Source organism: Convolutriloba macropyga, unplaced genomic scaffold (assembly GCF_964194025.1).
Source record: "Convolutriloba macropyga unplaced genomic scaffold, txConMacr16.3 SCAFFOLD_4033, whole genome shotgun sequence".
Taxonomy (NCBI): Eukaryota; Metazoa; Xenacoelomorpha; order Acoela; family Convolutidae; genus Convolutriloba; species Convolutriloba macropyga.
The window spans coordinates 12,501-23,820 of NW_027451875.1; the positions used below are offsets into that span (position 1 = coordinate 12,501).

Sequence of the window (11,320 nt, forward strand, 5' to 3'; positions counted from 1 at the left end):
CTTTCCTATAACCTATCAAAGCTATCGCAATTGGTTTTAGCAGCAAGCATCGTATTACTGTGTACTGTACTATAAATATGTTCTAGCTATAAAATGTTTCTCTGTCTTGTTGAAGACTATATAAGCAGAACTTTATGTTTTCAGGTTTCCTGTTTTGCAAACTATTTGAGATGCAATTCTTCTGTTCCTACAACCAGCAATTTTTACTTCGAACCATGAGTACAAGAGGAATATCCGGTTTGTATTTGTTAAAATCAGTTGACGTCAACAGTCATTCGACATACATAAATTTGTCGTCAATTTGTGTCTCTATTCGATTGCACTGGAACGCGTTAAAAAAATCTCGTATTGCGAGGTCTGTAAAAACACAGGCCAATCTGATTTTAAAAAATTGGATGCAACAACTAGCCATGATCGTGAATTGAATAACCACTGTAAAAATAAACCGGGTAATCAGATACAAGCAAAAGGAGAAAACAAAACAAATTATCCTGCAATGTTAAGAATTGCAAAAACGAACGGGGGTGGTGTAATGGTCTCCTTCATATAGGTGGGAGAGCAATTTTGGTTCGCCAATCGAAACCGTAAGCCTAGATCGCCGTATCGAACTGCATATAAAAACAAACACAACGAAAGAGTTAGAAAGACAGTTTGAAGCAAGGAAACTACAAAGCAGTCTCCATCTGTACACGAGAAAAAGTTGGTGAGAGTGGCTGTCATTCTCTTAATTCATTTGTTAGACAGTTTTTAAATTGCCGGCCCTATTGCCATTTTGAAAACCCTTTTCCAATTTTCCTAAAGTTGCTGTGCTCAGGTAAAAGTCTGCTTTTCAAAATTGCTGAAAATCCGCCATTGAGTAAAATTATTTTGTAAATTAGGTAGCAATTGGACTGTTCAATTTTTCTCGTGTACAAATGGGTACACGAGAAAAAATGAAGAGTCCAACTGCTACCCAATATACGAAATAAATCGAATCAATGTCGGATTTTCAGCAATTTTGAAAAGCAGAATTTTACCTGCTCACAGCAACTTTAGGAAACTTGGAAAAGGGTTTTCAAAATGGCAAAAGGACCGGCAATTTAAAAACTGTCTAACGAAAGAATTAAGAGAATGACAGCCACTCTCACCAACTTTTTAAAGGACAAAGAGATTTGAAATGTACAATCTAATAATCTTTGGTGAAGAGAACGTTCAGGAGACGTAAATCAAAATCGAATAAGGAACAAGATTGCAACTTGAAAAAACACAATTTGATGGAAAAGAGTAGCTGAAAAATCAGATGAAAAAATTCGGAACACAGATTCAACTCCGAGAACGAGAGCAAGCGCTTGATGCCAAATGCAAAGAGCAGCATTGGAAAATCTAAAGTACACTCGCGACAATTGAAAGCCCATGAAGGGTCAAAAATCAATTTTGTATGCGTAAAAAAAAGATGTTGCAGAGTGTGCTAAAACAATAAAGGAGAGAACAGTTGTTTTCAGCCTTGAACTAACTGAGAACCGTCGTTGTTCATGGTACCTAGGCATGATCAAGCCTTGAAGGACTAAATTTCTTTCTTAATTTTTCGATGCGACTCAACACTGGACATTCAAGCAGCAGCAGTTTTCAGAAATTACAACTTTACAGTTTTGGTGGAAAGGCAAATAAGAGGCTTGAGTGGTCCAGCAATTTTACCACATCAACAGATAAACTTATGACCCCTGATTCAGAAAACGCAGAGCCCTTTCAAGACGCCATTGAAAAAAAACAAAATCGATAACCTCAGGATTGGGATACTCTTGACTGTTTTATCCTGCTTACTGATTTTTTCTCAGAAAAAAATTGGAAGACCGCATTTCCCTTCAGATCAGCGAGAGCAAACAAAAAGCAAATTCAGTGAAAACTGACAATTCGGCAAGCTTGATTCAAGTTTTTGATGTCTTATATCTAAATTTGAGAACCCACTCATAAAATGTTGCTCTGTCTTGTTGAAGACTATATATGCAGAACTTTATGTTTTCAAGTTTCTTGTTTTGCAAACTATTTGAGATGCAATTCTTCTGTTCCTACAACCAGCAATTTTTACTTCGAACCATGAGTACAAGAGGAATATCCGGTTTGTATTTGTTAAAATCAGTTGACGTCAACAGTCATTCGACATACATAAATTTGTCGTCAATTTGTGTCTCTATTCGATTGCACTGGAACGTTAAAAAATCTCGTATTGCGCGGTTTGTAAAAACACAGGCCAATCTGATTTTAAAAAATTGGATGCAACAACTAGCCATGATCGGGAATTGAATTGCCATGGTAAAAAAAAAACCGGGCAATCAGATACAAGCAAAAGGAGAATACAAAACAAATTACCCTGCAATGTTAAGAAATTCAAAAACGAACGGGGTGGTGTAATGATCTCCTTCATATAAGTGGGAGAGCAATTTTGGTTCGCCAATCCACACCGTAAGCCTAAATCGCCGTATCGAACTGCATACAAAAACAAACACAACGAAAGAGTTAGAAAGGCAGTTGGAAGCAAGGAAACTACAAAGCAGTCTCCATCTGTACACGAGAAAAAGTTGGTGAGAGTGGCTGTCATTCTCTTAATTCTTTTGTTAGACAGTTTTTAAATTGCCGGTCCTATTGCCATTTTGAAAACCTTTTTCCAAGTTTCCTAAAATTGCTGTGAGCAGGTAAAAGTCTGCTTTTCAAAATTGCTGAAAATCCGCCATTGAGTCAATTTATTTTGTAAATTAGGTAGCAATTGGACTGTTCACTTTTTCTCGTGTACAGATGGTACACGAGAAAAAGTGAAGAGTTCAACTGCTACCCAATTTACAAAGTAAATCGACTCAATGGCCGATTTTCAGCAATTTTGAAAAGCAGACTTTTACCTGCTCACAGCAACTTTAGGAAATTGGGATAAGGGTTTTCAAAATGGCAATAGGACCGGCAATTTAAAAACTGTCTAACAAAAGAATTAAGAGAATGACAGCCACTCTCACCAACTTTTTAAAGGACAAAGAGATTTGAAATGTACAATCTAATAATCTTTGGTGAAGAGAACGTTCAGGAGACGTAAATCAAAGTCGAATAAGGAACAAGATTGCAACTAAAAAAAACACAATTTGATGGAAAAAAGTAGCTGAAAAATCAGATGAAAAAATTCGGAACACAGATTCAACTCCGAGAACGAGAGCAAGCGCTTGATGCCAATTGCAAAGAGCAGCATTGGAAAATTTAAAGTACACTCCCAACAATTGAAAGCCCATGAAGGGTCAACATTCAATTTGGTATGTGTAAAAAAAGATGTTGCAGTTTGTGCTGAAACTATAAAGGAGACAATAATTGTTTTCAGCCTTGAACTAACTGAGAATCGTCGTTGTTCATGGTACCTAGGCACTGGTAAAGCCTTGAAGGACGAAATTTCTTTCCTAATTTTTCCATGAGACTCAACAATGGACATTCAAGCAGCAGCTGTTTTCAGAAATTACAACTTTACAGTTTTGGTGGAAAGGCAAATAAGAGGCTTGAGTGGTCAAGCAATTTTACCACATCAGCAGATAAACTTATTACCCCTGATTCAGAAAACGCAGAGCCCTTTGAAGACGCCATTGAAAAAAAACAAAATCGATAACCTCAGGATTGGGATATTCTTGACTGTTTTATCCTGCTTACTGATTTTTTCTCAGAAAAAAAATGGAAGACCGCATTTCCCTTCAGATCAGCGAGAGCAAACAAAAAGCAAATTCAGTGAAAACTGACAATTCGGCAAGCCTGATTCAAAATTTTGATGTCTTATATCTAAATTTGGGAACCCACTCAAAAAGTACAAACATATTAGCGATCGGCAAACAGTTTCAACATTGTACACGGTACATTGTACAAGTAGATGAGCTACCATTGGTTATCAAAACGAAATAGTAGTTCTATGTAGATGGAAAGGACAGGACTAGCCGGAAGCCGGATCTAATCATAGCGGGTGTACTTGAAAGTTATTTGTACATGAAGGACTTTAAAGGCCTAAAGGTGGTCGCAAAGGAGAGAAGAGACGGAAGACAAATAGAGAAAATAATTCCTAAGAAGTAAAAACAATTTTAAAGTGCAATTTTGTATGTTAAAGAATCAGGTCTAACGCCGAAAAATCACTGCCCACTAGCTGATGACACACATTGTATTTGAGACGGTCCAATTATTTAAATACACGAAAACCGAAAATCGTAACGATTCAGCAAAAATGGAAAGCTTATATTATTATTGTCTAAGAAGAAAACATGCGATCAGAAATCCTATATTCAACGCATTCGGTATAAAAGGAAGTTGGAAGCGCGAGACATCAATGTAGTGGTTAGAATACTTAGCAGAGCGAGGGAGATATCTGAAGACAGACGGAGTTTACTAGAAAATAAAAGCACTAGAATCAAAAGTTCAATTGCTCGAGTCACATGGTGAGTCATAGAAACTTCCTCTTCCAAAAACATCGTTTTCAGTCAGTCAAAGAAGAATGATTAGGCACAAAATGTGCTAGGAAGTACTAGAGAGTTTACACGAGTGATTTCTGATTTCATAAAAGGATGGATTGGGAGACTTATTAGATTTCATGAATGACCAATGGTACCGACGGCCAATATGGAATTAACGTTTCTGCAACTGCACGTTTATGAACAGAAGAGAAGCTGACTAAGATTTTATGGATATAATGAATCGGTGGGTGCAATATGCGAGTAACAGTGCTTCATTTTTGATCAAAAAAGTGCCTCAACGTGCGCAAAATATGCCTTTAAATGAGTCAGCTTTGATAATGGAGATGAATTCCCTTTCACAGCAATTCACAGCAACTTCACAGAATCTTTGGTGCAAATCAGGGCAATTTCTATAGATTAATATTAACAAACCAGTAGAAAACAAACACCTGAAGAAACTATTGGGGTGTTCAATGAGCTATACCGCTCTCTCATCGAGTCGTCACAACACATTTTGAAGAACAGAAAGCATTTAATCAATAGCACAGGGTTATTATTCTCATTGTCAGCTAACTACAATTGCACTTTTGCAGTGAGCGGTTAACGAACTAAACGGGCCACAAAGACTATTTGTATTGAAGAAAAGAGGAAAGCAAAAACAATTATTTGAAACTTTTGTAGCCAAAACACTTTGCTGGAGAGTTTAAAACTCTAATCTGAATAGAAAAATCTGAAAGGCAGCCAGATTTTACGTTTCTCATTCTTCCATGACAAAAGGGACTTTTTCGTGCCCAAGGCAGAATACGCAACCGTAAACTGAACTTCAATATAAAAAAACCAAACTACTTACACTAGAAAGATCAAATTAAGAAACTATTTTCGCATAACTACCAAACTAACAATTCACAGGAGCAGACTGAAGTCTTGAGAAAAATTGTTTTGCAACAATTTTGGACCATTGGCGTAAGAAATGCTTTTTATTTGGCGAAAAACAAATGTATAGCGTGCTGTAGAGTCGGAGCATAAACAATGCTTTCAGCAATGGCCAAGCTACCAACAGAAAAATTTGTTGCTTCAAGAGCCTCTTATTGCCCTTTATTGTAACAGTTGGGAGCAGGCCTGAAAACAGATGATGTTGTTTGTTAAAATGTCTAGTATTACGAACCATGCTAATAGATATGGTTCCAAAGAACGGATTGTCAGATCGCATTTATGAGGGTTATGTGTCAAAGAAGCAAGCCAATAAATGTCAACAGTGAGAACGTGACAAACATATTTAGCGCACACATGCAATTTAAAGAATATGTTGCAACAGAAGACTGAGGAAATTTTTTTCTGCAAGGATGAGATGGATGTTCAATCCACCCGCGGCTCCTAGCTTTGGAGGATTGTGTTAGTGTATCGTCAGAAATGCAATAAAAACATATATTAAGTGTTGTACAATTGATCAACAACGGAAGATCTATCAACCACAATGTGGCTTGTGAGACAAAATTGATTGAACCACAAATGACAGCAGTCAGTTCTGATGAACACAACTCTGATGCATTTACATTAAACCTCAGACTATTTCCATTAGCAGAGATTGTAACAAAAGAAAGAGTGTACAAATGCCTGTTGTGAAGCTCGCTCAGGAAATACGACTTACCAAAAAGCTTTAACGAAGGAAAACGGGGCCGGAATTGTCGGAGCATAAGCAGAAAACTATATCACGTTCAAAAACTGAGAATGGAAATTTTTTTAATGTTTGTTGTTTATGTAACAAATTTTTGTTGTCATAGCCGTTATCTAGTTGTAGTAATAGTCAAATAGAGCTCCAGTTTTTTCAATTCTAGTTTCAGTCACGTGCAAAAACATAACAATTAGGTTAAAACAGAAGCTAGACATGCACTTGACAACGACTACAGCCGCAGACAACGGCTTTCTACTTATGACTCACCAGGACTATTGCAAAGAAAAACTGTCTTGAGTTGTAAAAACCTGTTACTATGTTCCGAAGTTTCAGTAATCTGGAGCAGTGAATTGTTAACTTGTGTCTTGTTATGAAAAACTTAAAAAGATTTGAAAACTTTTTATGTTGAAGTAAATTATCGGTTACTCTTGGGTCTTGTATCTACAGATTAGTTTAGCAGCAATTCACGTGTTGCTACCCCCTTCTTCTGATATTTCAACCCGGGAAGAAACAAAACCCAACCAACGTATTTGTTTAATTTTTTGCTCAAACTGGTCTTAGACATATATCTTTGTCTTTGATTTGTTTCACTATCTGATGGATCCGGTAAACAGAATGAGATCCCGTATTGTCTGATCTGCTGTAAACTCGGTCACTATGATCTATTGCAAATAGTCACAAACTGATTTTGTAATACAAATATGAAAATTTAGCGAATATACAGTTACAAATGGCGACTGCAGAAAAAAAATATCCGAACTGATTTGGCAGCGCTAAAAAGAACTATTTAAAGCTTAAATTTTAAAAGTGGGAGAGCCGTTGTTGTACGCTCGTAAACTATCAAATGGCCATTTTTAATAGTTAATTCTCTGAGCTAGACAGGAAGATGAGAAAAATCCGAGAGCAAGTAGAAGCTATTTAGGCCTGCTTTTCAGTTCGGAGCAATATTCGATGCCGTATAGATGCTGAATTTCTTGAAAAAATCCGCTTTAAAGACTTTCATTATCATCTTACTTTCGTGATTAAACATTAAACAATATTCATGAGAAAATTTCTCCGTTTACCAGATGACCTTATTTTGAATACTGCAGTTGAATATTGCGGTCTGCGGTTGAATACTCATCTGCAGTTTTCAATTGCCTCAGTTATTTTAGCTCCTAGATAAAGTTTTGTAGTGATGAAACCTTATTTAGTATATTTGTTTTGCTCACTTATTTAGGTTTCTTTTGACACAAAGAATAGCATCTTGTTAGATGGGTGGAAGAAAAAAAATTAAGGCAACTTTTGCATACTAGGATATTGACATAGCTTGACAAAAAGCTCTACTTGTTCAACGTATACTGGGCTAGATAAATGAAGCCGTGAAATACAGGAAAGGACGAGAGAACGGTTTATAAGAGACAAACAAGTTTTAGATCTTCAGACCAGGTGGTAAAGTGGAAAACATACTAGGCTTGCAATTAGGACATGTGAGTTCAAATCTAATGGTGATGCATTTTCATCGTCGTTGCACCTGATTAGACTCCCTAACACAACGCGCACAAAACTAAATAACAAATTTTTTGCTCTAAGTAGTCTACAGTTTTTAACTTGTGGTTTTTATAGCCTTCTCGTGTTGAGACAAAGCTACAAAATTGACACAATAACCGCCGTGTCGTTCTTTTTTGTCAATTTTTGTCGATTTTATCGGGTTTTTTTATGTACGAATTGTCCATTATCGTCGTTTTTGTCGGTGTTGTTAGAATTTTATATACAAAGTGTCGATTATTGTCGTTTTGTTGGTATCGTCAGCCTCAATTTGATTTAAATGCAAAAAAGTAGAGTAACACTAATTGAGAGGTGGTGCATTGAAGCAGAATTTGGCTGGTAATCTTTGAGTGTAGGTTTGTATCCTGACAAGGACTGTCCTTTTTGTAAGATTTTTAGAACAAAAAAACCGATCTAAACGACCAAGAAAACATAAAGGCTTTGATCGGTTTGGTGAAGTAAAATTGCCCAAAACCAACTATTTCTGATGTTTGAATCCAGGGAAACCAGCAACACGGTTCCTCCTTTGAGCTACTTTTAAGGCACGAATTTATGGAGACCTTTGAGTTGTGTTACTCTGACTGTTAGCCAAAAGCCAAACTTTATGGAGACTTTTGAGTTATGTTACTCTGAGTTATGTTAACGAATTTATGGACACCTTTGAGTTATGTACTCTAACTGTTTCGCAAAGCAAAGCCAAAATTATGCATGCTGAGAGGTCAATTTCCATTTGAAGATTTCTTTTTCTGCTGAAAAGACTAAAATTCAAACTTCTTTTCCCCCGTTCAGTTTGTTCCAATTTCAGCCATTTTGTCTTGAACATTTGGGTATTTTGGCTGGAGGAGACTAACTTCGTTGATCATGTCAATGAGTTCTGCATCTGTTGGGTTCAATCCCATCTTTCTCATCACTGTGCCCAATTTTGTTGCATTTATCACTCCCTCTCCGTCCTAAAAAATATTTGCATCAATGCACACACTGCAATACTTAATTTATGCTCGAGAAAAGTCATTCAAATTTGAAAATGTTTTCCTCTGTAGCTGCTAACTTAAATGAAGCCTAGATTGCAAATAATTACATAAATGGACATTGCACTACTAATGGTGAATTAAAAAGACCAATTGAAAATTAGCACCAATCTAAAAAATTAGTCATGAAAAAATGTGCATCTTAAAATTTGACGCTAAAAACTGCCGTGTTGGATTTTAAGTAATTAATGATCAGTTTGAGAAAATGAAGTTGTCATAAGAGCCCCAAAGTGTACCTTTTGCGGCCTACTGATCCCTACTTAAGGCCTCGACTTTATGAAAGACCAATGTTGGCAATACAGTGCTCCATATGTTATTGTATTAAACAGGTTTGGCTAAACTATAAATGACTTCTTCGACTTTCACTCGACAATAAATGAAGTCCTGAATTTTTGACTTTAAGTGCAACTTGTTTACGCGTTTGGCTCGGCAATTAAATCCTATCAGCTTGTGCAGGTAGCGCATAATTTGAGGAACTTTTTCACTACTTCGCTTTTTTCATATTTGAAACTCACTTCTTCTGAAATTGAAGAGAAAGTAACAAAACCAATATTTGCATCAGCACGTTTCCATTATCCCGCTGTACGACTTAAAGCGTTTAATTAGAGTCCGAACCAATGTCAGCGTTCTTAGCAGTCATATCTGCGCCACCAGTCACTCTTTTTACTATTCTATGAAATCGTTTAATTAAATCAGATTCAATACTTTTTCTTTATGACCGAATTTATGAACAATTACCGAATTTTAGCGGTTAGAGTTTTATACTCACCGTGAAAAAAAATTTCAAAAAACCATGAAAAAAAATTTGCCGTTATAAACCATAATTTTTACAAATAATGGCTGTTATGAGATTAGGGATGATATAAGTGCTGAAGTATGCGGCGGAGTTTGTGGCGGAAATGTATGATATGCGGTGATTGATTGCAAGGAATTGCTCTGAAAATTGCTTTGAACACTTCACTTCAACTAGTTCACCATTTTCAGAGCATTGTGTGTTCGAAACAGTAATTCCTTCAAAACCTTGATTTTCAAAGGCCATTAAGAACCGGTGCTAAAATAGAAACAAGGAGGCCGCTAATTTACAGGGCACATAATATTCCTACATCGTTCATGCGCATTTAAGCTTAATTATCTACCTATTGGAATACAGATAGACTAATTTTAAATTGGACAAAAAAATTGTTAAAATTTTGTTTAATTTTTAATAGTTTCATTTAAAAACGTACAGACGAGCAAACAAAAAAGCTTTTAATTGATTGAGACCAAACTTCACAATTTCATAAGATTGAACACTAGAACGAATAAAAGGACAGAAAAAATTTAAATCCTATCCCGGGTCGAGGTTTTTTGGGTAACCTTTTGTAAGAAATGCGTTGAATACGGTGAATTTTTGAAAGAAACGCGGTGATTGCAGTGACAATAAATACTTCACCGCATTTCACCGCATTTCATACAAAAATTCATCACAAAATTAACCGAATTTCTTACAACCCGGGTCGAGGTTTGGTGGTGAATTTTCGTAAGAAACGCGGTGAAATGCGGTGAAAAAAAATAATTTTCACCGCGTATTTCTTACATCTTTTTGCGGTGAATGCGGTGAATCGCGGTGAATTATTTTTTTTCACCGCGTTCTCAGTATTCTTACAAAAAAGAATCGTCCCCACACGGGTTCGATCCTCTGACCTCTTGCATGCCTTCAGCTGCTTACTCCACTGCCCCAACTGTCACTTACTACCTTGGCATTTCTCGTGAATTTAAATCATATTGAGTAAACGTTGGAAAGCAAATGCGGTGAATTTTTGTAAGAAATGCGGTGAAATGTGGTGAATTATTTTTTTTCACCGCATCTAGCGGTGAAAAAAAATAATTCACCGCTTGAGAGAAAGCGGTGAATTATTTTTTTTCACCGCATTCACCGCATTCACCGCATTTCTTACATTAATTTGCCATAATAGTCTATGCGGTGAATTTTTGTAAGAAATGCGGTGAATTTGGTGGTGAATTTTCGTAAGAAATGCGGTGAAAACGGTGAATTATTTTTTTTCACCGCATTCACCGCAATCACCGCATTTCTTACGAAAATTCACCGCATTCACCGCATTTCTTACGAAAATTTACCCAAAAACCTCGACCCGGGAAAAATTCATCGCAACGACTTATGTGGCAAATTAATGTAAGAAATGCGGTGAAAGCGGTGAATGCGGTGAAAAAAAATAATTCACCGCAATTCACCGCATTTTTAAAAAAAAAAGTTCAGCGCGAAATTCACCGCATTTCTTACGAAATTTCTCCGCATTTGATTTCCAACGTTTACTCAATCTAATGTTAGTGACAGTTGGCGCAGTAGAATCAGCAGTTGAGGGCATGGAGGAGGTCGAGGTTCGAACCCGGGTAGAGAAGATTATTTTTCGTAAGAACACTGAGAACGCGGTGAAAATAAATAATTCACCGCAATTCATCGCATTCACTGCAAAAAGTTGTAAGAAATTCGCAGTGAAATTTTTTTAACGATTTTCATAGCATTTCTTACAAAAATTCCCCGCCGAACCTCGACCCTGGATACAATTTTGTCAAGGAAACTTGTTTATGAAATAAAGAACGAAACTTAGCAAACATCCAAAAGAGGTTCAGAAATTTGTCTGCAGCCCATCTTC

The 11,320-nt window shown here is 36.5% G+C and overlaps 1 protein-coding gene across 1 annotated transcript in view; it reads right to left on the reverse strand.

Moving 5' to 3' along the window:
* The window catches only part of LOC142357019 (uncharacterized), an 18,424-nt gene extending 9,818 nt beyond the window's left edge, over positions 1–8,606 (reverse strand). Inside the window, exon 1 of the mRNA XM_075408740.1 lies at positions 8,490–8,606. Within this exon, the coding sequence (XP_075264855.1) occupies positions 8,490–8,546 (57 nt within the window). The 5' untranslated portion in view covers positions 8,547–8,606. The remainder of the gene's footprint in view (positions 1–8,489) is intronic.
* Positions 8,607–11,320: the final 2,714 nt, after the last annotated feature.